General features: G+C 40.7%; 1 protein-coding gene across 12 annotated transcripts in view; it reads left to right on the top strand.

The window, feature by feature from the left end:
• SGIP1 (SH3GL interacting endocytic adaptor 1) overlaps positions 1-21,755 on the top strand; it is a 216,527-nt gene that overhangs the window by 171,878 nt on the left and 22,894 nt on the right. For all 12 annotated transcript variants that reach the window (XM_033917200.1, XM_033917198.1, XM_033917191.1 and 9 more), the window contains 4 exons: positions 10,788-10,899; positions 14,422-14,577; positions 18,794-18,926; positions 20,206-20,408. In XM_033917200.1, coding sequence (XP_033773091.1) covers positions 10,788-10,899; positions 14,422-14,577; positions 18,794-18,926; positions 20,206-20,408 — 604 coding nt within the window. The remainder of the gene's footprint in view (positions 1-10,787; positions 10,900-14,421; positions 14,578-18,793; positions 18,927-20,205; positions 20,409-21,755) is intronic.

The following is a 21,755-nucleotide window of genomic DNA, read 5'->3' as shown; positions in this document are numbered from 1 at the left end:
GTTTTATCACAGTATTTTTTCATCATTGTACTTTTTAAATTGAATTTTCATGGTTTTATATGTCAGTGTTTAATAAATTATCTCCAGAACATCTGTATCCACAGTTTTTGTTTTCATCGGTGGATTGTTTTCACTGTGGATCATTGGGTCTCCCCATTTTTCTTTGTTGTGCAGCACTTTTAATTAGTCCTCATTGTCATTGTGTCTGTTTCTATAATTTTAAGCAAATATTCAGAATGCATGCCTAAAAGGCATATAGGCCCTCTTTTAACAAACTACGGTAGAAATTTTTACTGTGGTCTGGGGTACTGTATGCTCCAATGCTCACAGGGCTTCTGAACTTCAGGAAATCAATAAAAATGTACTTCTTCCCATAAATCCAGTCACAGTATTCTAATGCACACTGAACAAGATCCACTCTGTTAACTGAAGATGGAAATAACTGTGTGTTAACTTAAAATGACCAAATTATATGCTAAACATGACTCTCTGTATATCTAATGCTACTGTACACATGTAAATTCATAATCTGTTTGTCTATGCATTATGTATGTCAACCTTGTTACTTGTTCTGAGCTCGTTGGGAAGGACGGGATATAAAACTAACCACAGAACTAGGTGAGTTCTGGAAGAAAATTGAGAAATATAGTATTTAGAAGTCCTCTGCTAAGGAATATCTGAGAGATGTAGGGAGAACGCATCAAGGGGTTCAGAAACAGGTGATGGTAATTGAGCTGCTGAAGCTAGGACTAGGGAAATGTTGTTTCAAACAAAGGTGCATTCCCTAGTCCTCAGTGGATATAAAAATTAGCCCTGCTATATTGTACAGGAGGATCTCAAGGCAGTCTAAAGGCCGTCTTCAGCTCATGTGTCAGACTCTATACTTGGAACTTGGTCAAGAGCAATAATTACAATAGCTGTGATCAAAAATAATTAATCCAGCATATCTGAAAAAAGAATTAATTTTGTTCTGCTTTCTAGATTATGTAGGGTGTATGTAGTTTAATATCAACAACATGCTACAAGTACTGCTTGTCTGCTAAGAAACAGATGCACCGTCCGGTTAAACAGTGAAACCTGTCTGTATAATTAAATCTAGTTCCAGAAAATACTGCTGAATTATGCATTTTATTTGCTGATGTCAGTTGTCCTATATACTGTGAGAGAAACGGTGAAATAAAAAGCTGATGGTAAAGGAATTTGTATTGGATGAAATAAAAATAATCACTGAATACTACACTAGTGGCCAAAATTGTGGAAACACTAGCATTTTAGGCTAAACTAAACTAAACCTTAAGTTTATATACCGCATCATCTCCACGGAAGTAGAGCTCGGCACGGTTTACAAGAACTTAAAAATGAGAAAGGGTAGGAAAAGGTTTACATAAGTTTATAAGTTGAGTGGAAAAGTAAGGGAAAAAAGAAATTACATGTTAGAGAAGAGCCAGGTTTTTAATTGCTTGCGGAATAAATGGAGGGAGCTCAGGTTCTGCAGCGGGATGGTAAGGTCGATCCAGAGACCTGTGATTTTGAATAGAAGTGATTTTTCCCAGTTTACCTGCGTGGAGAATACCATGTAGGGAGGGGAAGGATAGTTTTAATTTGTGGGCGGTCCTGGTGGAGTCAGGGCACGAGGAGTTGAAGGAAAGTGGGAATAGGGAAGAAAGGATGCCGTGAATAATCTTAAAAGCCAGGCAAGGGCATTTGACTTGGATTCTGGAAATCACTGGGAGCCAGTGAAGATTGGCCAGGAGTGGGGAGACGTGGTCAGATTTACGTTTTGCAAAGATCAGCTTGGCTGCTGTATTCTGAATAAGCTGGAGTCTTTGGAGGCTTTTTTTTGTTAAGCTTTTTAGGCATTATGTTTTAAAAAAAATCATGGCTGTAACATCATAATTGTATTTAATGCATACATTTTCAACTAATAACAGAAACTGTGTCATCACTTAACAAGGCCAGCATAATATTTGGCACATTTCACAAAAATAATGCTATTCATAAGCTATCCGAGCTAATAATGAATTTGTCCAGCTATCCAATGACTTCATCAGTCTCGCTAGAAGCGTGTTTGATATCCCATAGCCTTTCACAATTTTTAGCGCTGTTTATGGGATTAGGCTGTTAGTGATTGGCTGTGGGCTATGTCATATGCCGCTACAGTCTTTGGTGTTGCCGTTGACTCGTAGTTTCATATTGCATTTTAAGAGTGTGCAACATCTTCCTCCTTTTTTTTTTTTTTTTAAGTTCAGTAAAATTTTATTATATTTATGAGTGAAAAAGAGAACAAATAACATTTCAACAATGTCAAGTACATGAATTATCTTAAAGCTAGGAAGTGGAGAGAAAAGATTATGGCCATTAAAGATGAAAAAGGCAAAGTTTATACCCATATAGCTGATGTTTTACATCAATTTAGGAAATATTATAAAGCTTTATACTCTTCTGAGCTAAATTTGAATAATGAGAATGAAGGACGAGAATTTTTACAGTCTGTTCTTGGGCCCAAGATTCCAGAATGTGTAAAAGAATCTCTTGATGCGCCTATATCTTTTTCAGAACTCCAATCAGCATTGAAGTCTCTTAGAGCAGGATCCACTCTGGGTGGTGATGGATATACTGTGGAGTTTTTCAAATCCTTTCAAAGTATACTGTTACCTCATCTTTTTCAATTATACCAATCACAACCGGTGAATGGTTAGATATCAGGTACTATGACAGAAGCTCTAACAATTGTTTAGCCAAAGCCAAACAAAGATTCTATGTTGGTAGCAAATTACAGGACAATCTTGGCTAAACTATTGGCTTTGAGGTTAGCTAAGGCTCTCCCTTATGTTATTGGAATGCACCAAACGGGTTTTGTTGTTCGACGACATTCATATGCTCAATTTGGCAAAAACATTAGATGACCTGTTCTGTATCTTTGGATGCAGAGAAGGCCTTTGATTGAGTAGAATGGACTTTCATGTATCAAGCAATGGATTGGTTTGGGATAGGTTCTGGATTTATTCGGATGATTCAAGCCTTGTATAGTTCCCCCTCTGCTAGACTTTATATAAATAATACATTTTCAGAGCAATTTTGTTTAGAGAGGGGAGTTTGACAGGGATGTCCCTTATCTCCTCTGCTCTTTGATATTGTTTTGGAACCCTTGTTGTTAGCTATTTGGCAGGCAGAGGAGATACAGGGAACACCAAATGCAGGTCGAAGATATAAAGTTTTGGCTTATGCAGATGATATATTGCTTCATTTAGTGAATCCTGAATTAACTATCCCGCATTTATTACAACTGATAGATCATTTTAGAAAATTTTCTGGGTACAAGATAAATTGGAGTAAATCAGAGGTTCTTCCGTTGAATGTTCATTGTGTAAAGGGAATATTTGATCCATTTCCGTTTCTTTGGAAGAAAGATGGTATAAAATATTTAGGTGTAATGATACAAAAAACTTTGGAAGATACCATGTTGGTATCTCCAACTTGCTATTAACAATGAGCGACTTCAAATCATTTCAAAAAGAAATTAAAACCCTGCTATTCAAAAAATTTATCCAGATGTCTTAACTCTACCCTCTGTTCTCCTCCTTCCTTACAATTTCCCCCTCAAAGTCTCTCCCGCTCCGTAATTCTTTCTCCTCAAAGTCTCAACCATGTAAACAGCCCCCCAAACTGTAAATTTCCTGGAACTGTCCAGTCATCTTTTTGTAATCCAAAACCCTAAATTGTAATTTTCCTGGAAACGTTCAGCTAGTTTCTTTTGTAATCTGCCTAGAACTGCAAGGTACGGGCGGAATAGAAGTCATTAATGAAAATGAAAGATCCTTACTGTTGAAGGTCAAAGAAAAGTGTGAGCAATGGAATCCACTACATCTTTTCTGGTGGGGGAGAGTTCAAACTATCAAAATGATTATTTCGCCTGTAGTTTGTTACCAAATGAGTATGTTACCAATTTATTTTCAATCATCTTTTTACAAAAAACTAAATGGGATTCTTTCAAAATTTCTTTGGCTTGGTAAAAATCCTAGAATAGCCTTAGTATCGTTTCAAAAGTCTAAATCGATGGGAGGGGTAAATTTTCCACATTTTTGTATGCATCATCAAGCTTTTATCTTGCGTCAGGGTATGTATTGGATCCTTCCTGAACTCATGGAGAATCTTCCAGATTGGTTGATTCTTGAAAGTTATCGTATGACTCCACTTCATTTAAAACATATCTTGAGTATCAGGCTTCCTAGAATTTATAAGGACAATATTATTTTTCATTCAACCTGGACTACGTTAAAATTTATTGATTGTTTAACTCCAATCCCGATACAGAAAACAAAGTGCCAATCCCTATGGTTAAGCTCCAAGATCATGATAGGCAATTCAAAGATCCTTTGGAAACATTGGCTAAAAGCAGGCATTTGAACCTTAAATGATGTCATTACAGATGATATTTTGGTCTCTTTAATTCAATTAAAAATGAGCCATTCAGAAAGGGTTCCCTGAATGGCGTACTTTGGTAAATCAACACAGTCTGCCAGCCATATGTTTCCAAGTGGATTGTCAGGGTCATCAAGCTGCCAAATGGTATAAATTAATATATGAATATCTTTCGAAAACAGCAAGAGATATTTGGAGCATAGAAACAGCAGAATATTTCTGCTATTTAATGGTCACGGATTTGGACCTGATGGATGAGTTTTACAGCTTCAGCATCTATGAGGCAAACTTTTGGCCTCTTTTACAAAGCCGTGCTAAAGGCCCTGAAGCCCATAGGATGTCAGGTCAAAAGCGCGCCGGAACAAAGGCGCGAGCAGACAATTGAGCGCAACGCGGAGGTGTGTGCCGAAGAAAATTACTGTTTTTAGGGGCTCTGACGGGGGGGGCGTTGTGGGGGCATTGTGGCGGCGTTGTGGGGGGTTTGGGGGGTTGTAACCCCCCACATTTTACTGAAAACTTCACTTTTTCCCTGTTTTTAGGGAAAAAGTTAAGTTTCCAGTAAAATGTGGGGGGTTACAACCCCCCAAACCCCCCACAACGCCGCCGCGATCTGTATTAAGTATTAACAAAACCACCCGTCGGAGCCCCTAAAAACAGTAATTTTCTTTGGCGCGCGCCTCCTTTTTGTGCTCAGTTGTCGGCGCACGCCTTTGTCTTCCGCGATTATGTCTATGAACCAGCCCATAGAGATTTAAAGGGCTTCGGGGCTGTTGCCGAGCGGCTTTGTAAAAGAGGCCGTTTGTTTTTTCTGTTATAAAGAAGATTTTGGACTCCAGTTCGATTGCAAAATCTGATGCTGGCACTGTCATCTTGAAATTGGGACATTGGACCGCATTGTATTTTATTGTCCGTTGATACTTAACTTCTGGAAGTCAATTTGGGGAAAAATTAATTTTGTTCTAGGAGTGAATAGTCCGTTGTCATATGATGTAATTCTATTTGGGACATTGTTACATCTAATAGTCCAATTGATAAACATAAAAGTAGACTTCTTCTTATAATGACTAGGGTGGCCATTCAATTGATCACTAGAAATTGGAAAAATTGAGACTGTTTAAATTTTACCTTTTGGTGGGAAACACTTTGCTTATACTATCGTTACGAAAGAATGTTAGCGGAACAATTCAGGAAAAGTAAAAACTTTAAAGAAATTCAGAGTCCATTAGAGTCCTTTGTTAAACAAATGAATTCATTAGATTAAGTTTTCTTTGCACACACATCCAGGGAGGGAGGGAGGGATGGGTAATTTGTTTTAGTAATTTGCAAATATGTACGTGCTGGTTTTTTTTTTTTTTTTAATTCTGTGAATGTATACTATTTGCACTTTTTTATCTGCTTAGAAAATCAATAAAGATTTATAAAAAAAATTAAAACTGATGTTTTAATTAAGGCATTATAGCTAACTTGCAGACAGGTTTGTATCAGTCGCACGGGTTTCAAGGCACACTTAGGTTGCTAGCTTACACCAGCCAGTGACATAAGTTTGCATGCCTAACTTTTGGTGCACCAAAACAGCTTTGCACTAGCATTCTCTGACAGCTTAGGCACACCAAAAGCTGTTATAGAATTGGTGTTCAGTAAACATTGCCTCCTGCTAATCTGGGGAAGGAGACAAAGGAAGCACAGGAATATCTTCAAACAGATAGAGAGAACAGCCCGTGATTCTCAGTCTACTATAAATCTTTAATGACTGATGAATTAGCCTTTGACATAAATTAATGGGCTCTTAATGGTATGCAGAGTTAAGGGCACATAATAAATAAATAAATAAATAAGGGGTATGTCCTTCCTTACAGAGAATAATATGTTGCAGGAACAGCGAGTTCCTAATTGGAGCTTGCACCTCTCTAAAGTGTGCTTATCAGGTAAACATGAAAAAAATCAGAGGGGATAAAATGTTAAAATTTTTTTTTTAATATATTCTTTCACATAATATCAGGTGAATTGGTGGTCTTTGTATATGTGTTCAATAGGATTTCAAAAAGTTAAAATGCAAATAAGCATTGATACCAGCCAACTTGGGGGAAATTCTGTATAGAACACCAGTTTCTGCAGCAGCCTAAGAAGCGGCTGAGAATCGCACACTGGCGTCATATACAGAATCAGGTCTTCCCTAAGAGACAAACGCCCAACCCCACCTAACTGGCTCAATTCTCTAACCAGTGTCCATATCACAGGCACTGGTTAGAGAATCGCACTTGATTCCTTCCTATCAGTTTGATCTCGGCAAGGGAATCTCCCTGCCAAGATCAGCTGAGCGGCTGCAGCAGGGACCCCATAAACACTCCCTCCCCCCAAATTTGGCTAGCAAGAGGGATGCCCAATCCCTCCCACTTCTACTCCCGAACCACCCATCGAAGTGCCCCACAGGAGGAATGCCCAATCACTCCTGCTGCCACCCCTGAACTACCCCTCGAAGTGCCTCGGAGGGAAGCCTTTTGGGTCGGCTTCGATGGAGGGGGTGGGCAGGAAGGAGGGCATAGGATCCTCGGCAGCCATTAAGGAGGAAAGGGGGCAGGAGACCCGCGCAGTGCCGTGTACCCCCAACAAGCGGCTCGCATACTCCTAAGGGTACACATATTGTGTGTTGAGAAACACTGTTTGGGGGGGCTCACCATAACCTATAAGGGAATTCTGCGATATTTATCTGGCACCCTTTTTGTGAAGTTCACAGTAGTGCCCTGTAAGGTGCCCACTGCTCTGTTGTCATGTCTGGATGGCCAGTCCATCACAAGATTGGCCCCTCCCAAGTCCAAATGGTCTTGTTCTACACATTTGAGACTTGGATGAATTTTTGGTTGAGAATAAGGTATAAAGATAGATGAACTGCCAGGCTGGATGATCAACCGCCTTGACGTGCAGTTGGGTGATTTTTGGAAAAAAAATTATATATAAATATATATATATATATATATTTAGATGTACTTTTCGAGAATGGACATTTTCCCACTGCCAACTTTGGGCACCTAGTACCCTAGTCCAAATCAGACTTAGACGTGTGTTTTGATTATGCCCCTCCACGCATTCTTATGTTGCAGGTTTGGACATTTTCACCAGCTGGAATTTTCATGTTTTGATATCTTCGTTAAAGGAATTCAGTTTGAGTATTTCCCCAATTTTTTCATATCACATACTGTGATTGTTAGAAGATAGTTTCATTTTTTTCATCCTTTTCTTTTATGGTTATACTAGTCTTTAAACCCGTTACATTAATGGGTGCTAGAATAGATATGTGTGTCTTTCTTTGTCTCTCTCTTTCCTCGGCTGTCCACCACCATCCCTTGCCTGCTCCCCAGTCCAGCAGTAGCTCTTCTCCCTTCCTTTTACCTCTCCCGTGTCCAGCAGCACCCCTTCACTGCTCCCCCTGTCCAGCAGCAGCCCTTCTCCTTTTGTTTTACCTCCCCCTGTCAAGCCGCACCTCTTCCCTGCTCCCCCTGTCCATCAATACCTGTCTCCAGCAGCACCCCTTCCCCTTTCCAGCAGCAGCCCTTCTTCCTTCATTTATCCTGGCCCCCTGTCTTTCTTTCTGTCTGTCTCTCTCCCTGGCCCCCCTGCCTGCCTGTATTTCTCTGTTGCGCCATGTCTGCCTGATTCTCTGTGGCCCCTTCTGTTCCCCCCTCCTCCCAGAGCAAAGCATGATTGCTGTCTGCTCCCCAGCACACCACTCCCCCCAAAGCAGCCTCCTTTCCCTCTCTCCCTCCACTTCTTACTAGCATGGGACATCTTGCATAAACCATCGCTTAATCTGCACTCCACGTGCCACAAACCGCCCCACACGCCACAAATGGAATTCGGCATGGGGGCACACATCATGGCGGCAGGGATCACGGCCTCCTAAGTATGCATGAGCGCTTAGGATTTTATTATAGAGGATGTGCATATGTGTATATTTACTGAGTTTTCAGATATTCCTCAGATTCAATAGGAAAATTCATGAGATTTTTCTTAGGAAATCTGGAGAAAATTTGACTGAATTCCATGTATATTCATCATGAAGTCACAGATTCAAACCTATAAGTGGTATATAAATACTAAAAATAAATTCATAAAACTTGCATCAGGTCTGCAAGCTATGAATCCACAAATTGAATGAATAGACTCAAAATTCATTACAAATTTAACAATTTTGAGAAATCCATATCTAATTTTTTTTAAAGAAAAGCATTTCATGAAATAATTCAGTAAATCTTCAAACTTCTTGCAGACTTGGAAAGCTAAGTTATAAATTTTTATTATAAGATTCACACATTCTTTGAGATGATCTATCTTAATTGAATAAACATTCAATGGATATGCAACACATGTACAAATAAATTTCTTCTGTTTTATACCCATGGGAAAATGTGAAGTACGTTAGACTCAAAATCCCCTTATGTTCAACACAAAAACATATTCCAGCTTACCTTTGAATCCCTGGGCCCCCAAAGCCTACTCCTATACTTACATCAGGTCCCCCCTCCTATTACAGCTTCAAGAGAATGTTAAACACTTATCTTGTCCTTATAATGACTAATCACTATTGAATATTCTCTTGTTACTGTAATATCAGATCCTAAATTTTATTGTAAGCTGCAATAATTCTTTGTTGAAAATTGTGGAATATAAGAAACTATATGGTATAGTATGATAAAAGTTCAAAGTCAAAATGGTCTTGCACATGACGTAGTGAAGTAATCGTGATGCACTTCTGTGGTGTACATTTAGAAATGGATCTACTGAAGGTGTAAAACCAGGATGGAAGAAATAACTGACTAAAGCATTGCCTAGTGCATGACAGTCAATATTCCTAAGAAGGGATTAGAGACCTGTGAGCAGTGGTATAGCGAGGGTAAGAGGTGCCCAGTGAGGTGGCACCCATCCCCTGTCCTCTTCTCCATCCCCTACCTCCACACGCTCCTTCCCCACCCACTTCTGCAAGGAGCACACCACTTCCCTTCCCCTGTAACTCTGTAACATTCCTGATGCGAGCTGCAACCCCCAAGCTGCTGTTGCCCCGGTGTCAGCTCTTCCTCTGACATCACTTCCTAAATGCGGGTCCAGGAAGTTACATCAGAGGAAAAGTCGACACTGGTGCAACAGCATCTTAGGGGTTGCTGCTTGCACCAGAAACGTTACAGAGGTGGTGGGGGGAAGCAGGTGCCTGCGCCCTCACCAAGACGGCACCCGGGTTAAACTGCCCCCCCCCCCACCTCCCTACGTCATTGCCTGTGATGTGAGTACTACAATGCACTCTATACAGAAATGCTTATTCCCCTTCTGTCTACTAAACCACTTTAATAGATATATCTGGAAACATCATATTGCCTGAATGAATTTTCAGCATTTCTGATACAGATATGTCATCCCTAGATATACTATATTTGGAACAGAAATAGCACCAAATATAAAAAGTTCAGGGATTCCAGATGACGTTTATTCATCAAATCAGTACCTTTGACGGGGTGCTGATTTTGTTGATTAAACATCATCTGGAATCTTTCAAAATGTTTACATTTGGTGTTCTGTTTTTTGGTTCATGGTCTGTGTAGCACCTACGGTACTTCTTTCTTTGGTTTTTGAAACAGAAATGGTAATCATGGTATCAAAAGTTTTCTTTTTTTAATGAGAAATTATACATTCAAAAAAAATGTGCAGGTGGAAATCTTCTTGTTTAAATGACTTGAATTATAACTCAAGTTAACATTTATTTTTTTTTATTTATCAAACTATATTTGTAGATTGCATTATCATTCATAAAATCATCCAAAGTGATTCAGAAAGGCAATATAGTAGAATAGCATAATAAAAAAATCATAAAAATACCCTCCAAAAATCCAAAACAAATATTTAAAAAAGGGACTTAAACTAAATATTGCACTCTCACCTGTTACACCAATGATGAGATACATTTGAGCGTTGCAAATACACAGCGTCACCAAACTTTCAGATTAAATGATGAGGTTATATAAAATAGATTACTTTTAAAAATGTAAATGTGTATAAACTGTCATGCAAAACCTGCATAGTGTATCAAAAAGAGTAAAACTTTACCCAAATATTCAGAAATTTCTACCTGAACTTATACATTAAATCATTCGTATCTGACTGGGTCAGTTTTCAAATTCTTGCACTTCCCTTTTGGGAATAGAATGCTTATGATTCTGTTCAGTTATCTGAGCTAACTTTGTCCTCCTTTTTGTGATTATATTTGGATATTTGACGTTTTTTCATTTTTGGTCTGTGAGATACTTTGTGATTCATAGTGGCTGTGATGCTTTGTATTCTGAAATACTGTAGGTTCTTAACAGCTGTTTTTCTTGTTGCAGGCTCTTCGAGAGGCCCCAGCCCTTTGACTATGGGAGCACAGGACACCCTTCCTGTAGCAGCTGCCTTCACAGAAACAGTCAATGCTTATTTCAAAGGGGCTGACCCAAACAAGTTAGTAGTGCACCATTCGTTGCCCTCCTTTATTTTAAAAAGAGCTCACACCGGGACAGATAGGGAAAATGCTTGAAGTACCTGTATGTAAACTGCTTTGCGTGTGGTTGTAAAACTACAAAAAGGCAATATACAAGTCGCAATCCCATTCCCTAATTTGCATTTCCTGCTGTACTTATGCATTTGCCACTTGTTTCTCTACATCTATCTTTTTAGTCACTCAACAATTACATCATAGTTGAGTCAATTACCCCTGTAGCGTTATTTGACTTGGTTCTCCCCTGCTGATCCAATTTCTTGAAGAGTTGTTTCTCTTCCTTAACAAATTCTGTTGCTTCCTTCCCTTTTGGTACCAATGGATTTTTGCCCATTCCTTCTACTTACTGGAATGCTTGTCCAAGTTTAATGACGGAAGTGGATTCTGGAAATTTTCTTTCATATTTTACCTTTTGTTTATTGGGAACTGATGCTGCCATGAGATAAACCTGGAGGCCTATGATGGTAGTTCAAAGGCATAAGCCTTCCTTCAGATCTAGGAAGCTACAGTCCAGGCATATAATGATTCTTATAGAACAGGATAGTGGGCTAGATGGACTATTGATGCAACACGGTATTGCTTTTCTTATATTCTTATCTGACTTAAGTGTTCCCTCTTGCTCTCATTCTTCAATTAAGACACCATTTAGAATTGATTCTTTTGATATTACATAACTGTAGAATTGATTTGCATAATCCATAGTTTTGCATGATTTTTGTGAGTGGCTGTAAAGATGTAATGGGCACATTTACTAACCTGCAATAGGCATACTGCGGGACATGACAGGAGAACTCCCAGTCACTCAATTGCCTGTTTAAAGAAATATGTCTTAATCTGGGATTTAATTTTTTGTAAGGACAACTCTCCCAGATATCAAAAGGAAGACTATTCAATTGAGCAGGTGTAATAAAAAATAAATAAATAAATAAATGCACAATGACAGGTGGATTCTAACTGAGCATTTCTGGGACCTGAAAGTATTAAATGATCTTAATCTAGTGGAACAGTATGGAATATTCAAATTTAATAAGTACTGAGGTGAAAAGACTTGATGGGAACGATTCCTGTATCAGATTGAAGACCAATGAAATAATAATAATAATAACAGCTTATATACCGCAATACCGTGAAGTTCTATGCGGTTTACAAAGATTAAGCAAAGGCACAAATTGATTGACTTTAAGAGGGGAGGAAGAAAGAGGGTTAATAGGACAGGAAATCCATTTTTGAGGAGAGAGTGATCAATAGAATGTTAATCGCTATAGAGGGGAGAGAGAAGAGAGGATCAGTTGTCTAGATACTTTAGGAACAGGTGTGTTTTCAGACGTTTCCTAAATTCCTCATAAGTAGTGGGCGAAAGCAATTGTTCTAGGTCTTTACCCCATGATGCTGCTTGGTGCGAGAGAAGATGTTCATGGTGTTTTTTCAGTTTACAACCTCTCACTGGGGGGGAAACGAAGTTGGAATGTGAGCTTCTCTTGTGTCGGTTGGCTGAGAAGACGAAAAGGTCAGTTATATATTTAGGGGCAAGTCAGTGTAGTGCTTTGAAGCAGAAGCAGGCAAATTTAAACTTTACGCGTGCCTCCATTGGCAGCCAATGCAGATGCCGGTAGTAGGGTGTCTTATCAGAAGAGGAGTTGCATGGTCAAATCTCCTAGTTCTAGATGGCGTATGCACAGCAGTATTCTGAAGGGTTTGAAGCCTTCTCAAATTACTTAGTGCTCTCTCAGCATATATAACCTTTCAGTATTCTAGCTGAGAAATTATCAATACGTGTATGAACTAATGGAATTCTTTTTCATCAAAGTAATGTCGTATCGATCAAAGCTGACATAAAATAAAAACCCTGAACTCATTTGCAAGATTTTTTTATAAGCCTGAAAATGGTTGTTTCTGAAAAGTGAGTTTTAGCTGTGTGTTAAAACACAAAATGTACTGGCATGTAAGTAATGAAAGGCCCATCTGGTCTGCCCAATTAACTTCCTGGTGCTGTTATTTCCCTTGCCTTCTCTACTCATCCCAAATTCTCTTGAATTCTTCTACTTGTTTTTCCTACATCTAATGACTGTTCCATTCATTGACCACCCTTTCTGTAATGACATATTTTCAGATATTAAATCTAAGCATACGCTGAAAAAAGTCTAATATTTGTCTGTTCTCTATTGCATATTTAGGTTTCTTCTCATGAAGCTTTTGGTACAGACCTTGTACCAGTTTGGTAGGCCTTCTGTAGTGCAGTCTACCCCCAAAAGCCTATGAAATGAAGTAAGAACTTAAATATGCATACCCTAGAAGAGAGAAAGATAAGACAGAGGAATATGAGAGGAACATTCAAATATCTGAGAAGTATAAGAGAGAATCTCATGGGCAGTAATACCATGATCAACTATTCTCATTTATATGTTTGGTCTTTTCTATTGAGTGGGGGAATGGGACCCAATTGTCTTTTGTATTAATTGTCATTGCTCTATGTTAAAGGGATCGATATTCAATGAGCAGCAGTCAGCGTTGCGTTGAACACTGCCAGCTTTATTCCTGGATATTCGATGCCTAGCCATATCCAGACACCAACATTGAATATCTAGGCATACCCAGCCATTTAAGTGCGATATTCAACACTTAACTGGCTACATTGAACTACATAAAGATAGAACTGTGTTTTATGCGGTCCTGTTTATGCGGCTATCTTAGCCAATTAAGGGCTGAATAAGGACATAATTTGAGGTTGAGGGGTGGTAGATTCAGGGGCAATGTTAGGAAATTCTACTTTACAGAGAGGGTAGTGGATGCCTGGAATGCGCTCCCGAGAGAGGTGGTGGAGAGTAAAACTGTGACTGAGTTCAAAGAAGCGTGGGATGAACACAGAAGATTTAGAATCAGAAAATAATATTAAAGATTGAACTAGGCCAGTTACTGGGCAGACTTGCACGGTCTGTGTCTGTGTATGGCCGTTTGGTGGAGGATGGGCAGGGGAGGGCTTCAAAGGCTGGGAGGGTGTAGATGGGCTGGAGTAAGTCTTAACAGAGATTTCGGCAGTTGGAACCCAAGCACAGTACCGGGTAAAGCTTTGGATTCTTGCCCAGAAATAGCTAAGAAGAAAAAAAAAAAAAAATTTAAATTGAATCAGGTTGGGCAGACTGGATGGACCATTCGGGTCTTTATCTGCCGTCATCTACTATGTTACTATGTAACTGGCGAAATGATGAATCCACCTCTGGAATGTCCACAAAGTAGCTGGTTTTGGCCTAGGGGCTAACCAGGCACTTTCAGCAGCACTATCTGGTTAAGTGCCACTGAATATGCCTAGTTAGCCATGGAAAAGCAATTCAAATGGGCAAGAGCCATTTCTGGCCATTGAAATTGCTTTCAATTTCGACTCCTAAATTATTTTTAGCCTTTTGATTTGAAAGCTGACTACAAACACTGAAATTCAAGTCTTCTTTGTATCTTCCTCTTTTTTCCCTTGCATCTGTTTGACTGGGAAGATGTATAGTGAAGATAACTGGAGAAATGGTGCTCTCGTTTCCAGCTGGAATCACCAGACACTTTGCTAATAATCCAGCGCCAGCAGTTCTAACCTTCCGCATAACCAACTACAGCAGGTTAGAGCACGTCCTGCCAAATCCCCAACTCCTCTGCTGGTAAATATCTTCTTGCATCCACTACAAAATCAAATACTGTCAGCTTGTTAATATCAGCAAGCATTGCAAGACTGCCACTGTAGAATTATTTGAACCTTCCCAACCCTTCTTTTGAGTTTAATTGTACTTTTGATTTAAGAACAAGGCTGATTTGCATAGCTTGGAAATTAGACCTGCCTTTGTTCATTGAAGACTGTGTTTGAGAGTATTTTGATTTAATTGGTCTGAACGTGTAAGACACCATTCTAGCTATATCTGTTTTTACAATAAAGAGTCATGGGTTTGATATACTGTTTTTCTGTGGTACAACCAAAGAGATTTACCGTACATATATTATATGCAGGTACTTTTTCTGTTCCTAGTGAGCTCACAATCTAAGTTTTTGTAACTGAGGCAATAGAGGGTTAACTATTGCAGCTGATTAATATGTCAATACATTTGCTTCAGTACATCTATTCACTGTAGTGGAGATCATTCTGGAATGGTACGATTGCACTGATATATGCACTCTACTGTAGTGGGAGAGTTTGCTCCAATCTATTCAGGTATAGTAGTCCTGGAATATGACTTCATTACATACTGAAATTAATTTAACAAGTCTGATCTATGTTACAGCATTGCCCACTTTCCAGCAATAACCAGCTCTTGTAAATATTGTAAATTAATATTAAAAAATATAAACCATTTTTTTCAAAGAAAATGAAATTATTTGAAAACAGAACAGGCCAATATTTAGATCCATATCCAAGCGTTGTTATAAAGGGAATTATAATAGGGAAAGGACCACTGTGCATTAATAAAGAGAATTCTGTTACGTTCCTTTCAGATTCCACATGCTGGGTGTTCAATCCCAACCCGCAATTGGGAGTTGCAGAAATCCACAAAGTTTTCTGAGCACATACTTCATCCCCTTAGCCTGAGAGCTAGCATATATATCCAGTTACAATTTCTGCAAGCAATCCATACAGAAGTCTTTTGCATTTGCTCTACTTCTTTTCTTATTTTTTGCTTAAAGTTTGATTTCTCGATGGCTTCAGTGCCTTGAGACCCCTTTCCAGTGGTCCCTTGTCATGTACTTCTTCTCAAGGCACGGAGACAGAACCTTCTACAACAAATCAGAATTCTCCTGGACTGTCTGGCTTTATCTGCAGGTTCTGGGGTCTTGGGCAGCCTCCTTGGAGGTGATCCCCTGAGCCAGAGATCCCAATGCGCCCTTTACAGGAGTCCCTCCTATATCGGTGGTCTCCAAAGAGTTTTCCTCTTCAGATGCCACTACCCTGGACAGTGCCAGCTAGCAACAACTTGATCTGGTGGCTTCGGGGGGATTTCAGAGTGGATGACTCATAGGACGGATGCCAACTTGTTGGGTTGCGGGCTCACTGTGGGGCCCGCTTCATTCAGGGGCAGTAGACTCCTGGTCTGAAACATTGGTCTGCAGCTTTGGGCAATTAGGCTGGCATTACACGCTCTCCAGCCCCTTCTGAAAGGACCAACAGTGCAAGTTTCTACGATGACACCGCAGCGGTGGCATACATACATCGCAAGGGAGCTCGAGTGCTCTCTTTCTTGGGTCAGAAAGATCATCTGCATTCCGCTGGGTGGAAGCACATCTTTTGTCTTTCTTGGTGACCCATGTGGCTGGAGTCAACAAGGTGGACCTGGAATACTGTGTCCAGCACTGGTCGCCGTACATGAAGAAGGACATGGTACTACTCGAAAGGGTCCATTGAAGAGCAACTAAAATGGTTAAGGGGATGGAGGAGTTGCCGAACATGCAAGAGATTAGAGAAACTGGGCCTCTTCTCCCTTGAAAAGAGGAGACTGAGAGGGGACATGATCGAAACATTCAAGATACTGAAGGGAATAGACTTAGTAGATAAAGACAGGTTGTTCACCCTCTCCAAGGTAGGGAGAATGAGAGGGCACTATCTGAAGTTAAAAGGGGATAGATTCTGTACAAACGTAAGGAAGTTCTTTTTCACCCAGAGAGTGGTGGAAAACTGGAACGCTCTTCCGGAGGCTGTTATAGGGGAAAACACCCTCCAGGGATTAAAACAAAGTTAGACAAGTTCCTGCTGAACTGGAACGTACCGCAGGTAGGGCTGGTCTCAATTAGGACACTGGTCTTTGACCTAGAGTCTGCTGCGGGAGCGGGCTGCTGGGCACGATGGACCACTGGTCTGACCCAGCAGCTTCAAATTCTTATGTTCTCTCCGTGACCTCTAGTCAGTTGGGTTCTCCACTAGATAGCAACGCATCCCGGCCTGGTGATTCTACTAGCTTCAGACTGGACTCGGTGCCCATGGTCTGCAGATCTCGTCCATCTTTCATGGGGTGAGAGACTCCAGCCACCTCTTTATTGATATCTTCTCAGTCATAGGCCAATGCCCATGGAGATCCCATAGTGCTTTGGTCTTACAGCATGGTTCTTTAGCGCTCAGATTGGAGGAAGTATGATTTTTCGGATGTAGTTATCTCAATTTTTTTTTACATTCAATGAAACCCTCTACTATGGTGTCTTATGCCAAAGTCTGGAAGGCTTTTCAACAGTGGTGTGCTAAGAATCACATGGAGCCTGAAAGGGCTGTCTTTACGGTGGTCCTGGTTTTTCTTCAGGCAGGTCTAGAAGCAGGTTTAGCAGTGGCCTCCTTTGCAGTTCAGGTTGAAGGCCTTTCATGTTTCAGAACATGCAGAGGTGCTAGTTCGCTTACTATTCATCCCACTGTGTCCAGGTTTCCGGGAGAAGCACTTTGTTTGTGACCTTCCTTGCATTTTCTTTTCCCTTCATGAAATCTTAACATCTTTCTGCAGGGCCTTGGAGAGGCTTATTCAAATCACTGGAGGATGCTTCTCTTCTGGATCTGACAGTCAAGACTGTCTTTTTGGTTGCCGTTGTTTCAGCACGGCGTTTTTTGGTGCTTCAGGCTTTTTCGTGAAGGGCGTCCTTCATCCATTTTCCAGACACGGGAGTTTTCTCCATACTGTACCTTCCCTTCCTTTCTACCAAAAGTGGTTTCTGCCTTCCATGTCAAACAGGAAGTTTGTTTGTCTGCTTCCACAGGCTCGGAGCAAAAGGATCAGATCTTGTGCAAGTTGCTGTAAGGGAAGTCTTGCTCCACTGTTTGGAGAGGACTAATGTTTTCCGGCTGTCTGATTGCCTATTTGTCCTGGTGGTCATCCAGCGGCCAAGGCTTTGATCGCTCGATGGATTTGAATGGCTATTTCCGCGACTTCCATCACCCGCAGCAAGCAGCTGCCGATCTCAGTTAACACCCACTCCACTGGAAGTGTGGCTGCGTCATGAGTGGAGTCTCACACAATTCATCCTGATGAACTTTGCAGGGCGGCTACTTGGTCCTCTCATACCTTTACCCAGTTTTTACTGAGTGGATGTGGCAGGCCATTCTAATGCTGCTTTTGGCATCTCGGTGTTGAGGGCAGGCTCTTCTGTCCCTCCCTAGATGTTACCATTGCTTTGGTACGTCACCTACTATATGGAATCCGGAAGAAACGTAACAGAATGGAAGATTAGCTTTATACCTTCAATAATCTTCTTTCAGTTAGTCCCTGTAGGATTCCATAAGGACTGCCCTATCTAGGTACACTCAGTTGTTTGGAATAGCTTCTTTCTGCCTTAATGATTCTCCTTATAGGCTTGAATGTTTTCCAGCCAGTTGACATGCTGTGGAACATTTTCTGTGAGTATATGCATTACTGAAGGCCTTTCTTGGGGTGTTCGTTGCACTCAGCAGGTTAGTTTTACATTGTTTCTCAATGGGTTTTTTTTTTTCTAAGTTGCCTTTGTGCCTGTTTATCGCTGGTTAATATTTTGCAGAGCAAACTAGTTCAACAATTACTTATGTTGCTGGGGATCTTCAGGTATGTTGCTTGGCTTTGGAATTTAACTGGATATGTTTGCTAGCTCTCAGGGCTAAGGGGGTGTAGTATGTGCTCAGAAAAGTTTGTGGATTTCTGCAACTCCCAGATTGTAGGTTGGGATTGAACACCCAGCATATGGAATCCTACAGGAACTAACAGAAAGAGGATTATGGAAGGTAGAAACCTAATCTTCCAATATATCTCATGTAGCTAAGTATATACTAGAGTTAGGGTAGCTTTGTTTACAAGTAGGCAATTTAGAACCTCTTTTTTTCAGTATAAAATAAGTCGTTTGTTTCAAACCTCTAAACTCATTGCTTTTCCCCTATTTGAACAGTGACAACACGCAAACTGACACAACTGCTAAGGAATTCTGGGTAAACATGCCAAATTTAATGACTCATCTAAAAAAAGTATCAGAACAGAAACCACAAGCCACCTACTACAATGTGGACATGCTAAAGTACCAGGTAAGGTCATCAGAAAAACCTGTAGAAAGGGCAATTAAAACAGTAGGACTAAATTAATAATCTGTAAAACTGTCCAAATTGCCCAGTCTTCAAGCTTTTCTCATTTTTTGTTTACAGAAGTACGCTCCTTAATTATCGTATGTATTTACTTATTTAAAATATTTATAACCTGCATAGACTGCGAAGTGAGGTACACCACAAGGTTATAATCTGATCAACTTTATGCCCACACAACATTAGCAACTAGGAGGATGGGTTAGTTTGGGGTAGCAAAACAAAAGAGCGTTCCACTTCTCCTGATAGCGTGCCTCATCGCAATCAGTATAACACAAACATTGATAATCTGCACATCATAGCAAATAGCTCAAATACCACCAAAGCATATGCTGTCATATGATCTTGAAAAAATTTTGTTTACACAGCTCTTTAAAAAATGTTAAACTTTCAGAAAAACATTTTTCACATTCCATCAACATACTTGTTACACATAGAACAAGCTCGTTAATTCAAAAGATGTTCACAGTATCCTGACTACATCAATACTATAGGTTGTATCAGTGTTCTTGGAGTAGTAACCTACAAAAACATGCCCTAAATACTTAATGCTACAAAATTAATTGTGTTATTAATTTTTTTCATGTATAATGGGGTTTTGGATTATTCTATAAGACTTTTTTAGGGTAATGATTACATTTATTAGGGGTGTTTCTGCTTTCTTTTGAATGTACATACAGTATACAATCAGTGCTATAATTTGTGTTTTATAGAGAATTTTTAACCATATGGATATTCATTTATTTTCCCTCTCCACTTAGGACACAATTCTATAAAATAAAGCAGTAATGTTTGTGTCAATTAAACCTGGCCTATATCTGCGTCAATGCCAAAATTCCACATAAGCGCTGGTCTGTAAACCCATGTATATCTTACATAGCGCATATTTGACAGGTGGGTAAACACACAGGCGCAGTTTGGGCAGAGCATGAGTGGGACTTGCATTTGCACGCCTAACTTATAAAGTACTCTAAGTACTTTATATCTATGGCATTTAGTTCTGAGCATTTGTACCAGGCCTATGGCTGAAGTACGTGCTCATGCCTAACTGCATATACTCATATATACCCAGTTATGGTAGTATTCTATAAGGAAAAGTATGTGGCACATTGGCACTGTGTTATAGCATTATCCCCTTAATGGCTGGTAGTCTTTTGAAGTATTTGAAAGCAACAAGATTTAGCTGCCACTGTGACCCAGTTAGAATATGTTATCATTTTGTAAGGTATCTACCCAGAGTCTTCAGTCTACGCCACTAAATCTTGCTGTGAGCTGGCGATGTGACCCAGCAAGCACTGACCTGCGCATAGACTACAAATATAATACTGAGGCCATGACAACACCAGTAGCCCTTAACAACGTCCAGTTTCTTATTCCCATTGATGGAGGAGTGACAAAACTGCAAGCCGTGCTTCCGCCTGCTGTTTGGTAAGAAATTACAATGCAAAGAATTTCCTGTTCACCTCATCTTTTTTGTTATTGTGATATGAGTGTGGATATTTAGAAAGCAGCCCAGGAGTTATAAGTGCATGTAGCTAGGAAGACTGCATTCTATGATGGAGAAATACATCTACTACTAGGTAGGTATCGTTGCTCACTAATTAACATGGTAGCAACAACATAAAAATACCGTAGCAGCATTCTAAGAATTAGCACTGTACTAAGAGCAACATGCTATCAAGATGCAACTAGTAATAGCATGTCCAGAAATACTGACATCCCTTTATTCTGTCTCGCTTTCTGGCCTCAATTATCACTGGGAGACCAGTTTCTATTCATTTAAAAGAAAAGCTCAGAACGGATTACAAGTTTGTATAAAGCATAACAAAGTATACATACATAATAAGGCAGGAAGGAAGTGGCATAGTGGTTAGAGCAACAGCCTCAGCACCCTAAGGGGTTCATAATAAAAAAAAAACGACGTCTAAAAAGTGGCCTAAATGGCTACTTGGACGATCAAAAAGCTTGATCGTCCAAGTACCCATAATCAAAGCTCGTTTTAGACGTATCTAAAACCAGCTTAGGCCTTTCCCCTGCCACTAAACGCACAGAGAGAAAAGAAGTGTTTTTAGAGGCGGGAAAAGGGCGGGTGGTGGGCCGACCTAGACCTAGGCGTGCAGCAGAAATAACCAAAACATTTGACAGGTTGCCTAGTCAGCACTTATATACAAAACAGGTCTAAGTGCCGAAAAAGGGGCCGCTGAGCTGATCGTGGCTGCTGCGATCAGCTTGGCAGCCCCAGCAACCTGCCTACCCCCTACAGCAATGATTGCGGCAGGAGAGATGCCTCATCTCCCCTACCGCGATGCCATCACTCCTGTACCCGAACTGCCCCGACCCGCCGCAGGAGAGATGCCCTATCTCTCCTGCCGCGGGTTGTGGCAGTTCGGGTAGAGGAGTGTTGGCATCACGGTACAGGAGATGAGGCATCTCTCCTGCTGCGATACATCACACCCCCCCCCCCGACAACATCGTGGCAAGAGGGAGCCCAAGCCCTTCTGCCCCACGATCCCCAACCCTCCCGATTACGTTCAGGGCAGGAGGGAACCCAAGTCCTCCTACCCCGCGATCCCCAAACCCCCCCCCCCCCTGAGTCTGATCCGGCCAGGAGGGAGCCCAAGCCCTCCTGGCCTCTCACCCCCCACCCTCTACAAGATCTGGCAAGAGGGAGCCCAACCCCTCCTGCCCAGGCGGACTCCCTACCCCCCCACTACAATATGGGCAGGAGGGATCCCAGGCACTCCTGCCCTCGACACAACCCCCCCCAATGACCAC

Source organism: Geotrypetes seraphini, chromosome 12, assembly GCF_902459505.1.
Source record: "Geotrypetes seraphini chromosome 12, aGeoSer1.1, whole genome shotgun sequence".
NCBI classification, from domain to species: Eukaryota; Metazoa; Chordata; class Amphibia; order Gymnophiona; family Dermophiidae; genus Geotrypetes; species Geotrypetes seraphini.
Note: the sequence above shows the minus strand (reverse complement) of the source record. Positions and strands in the feature narration are given on the sequence as shown.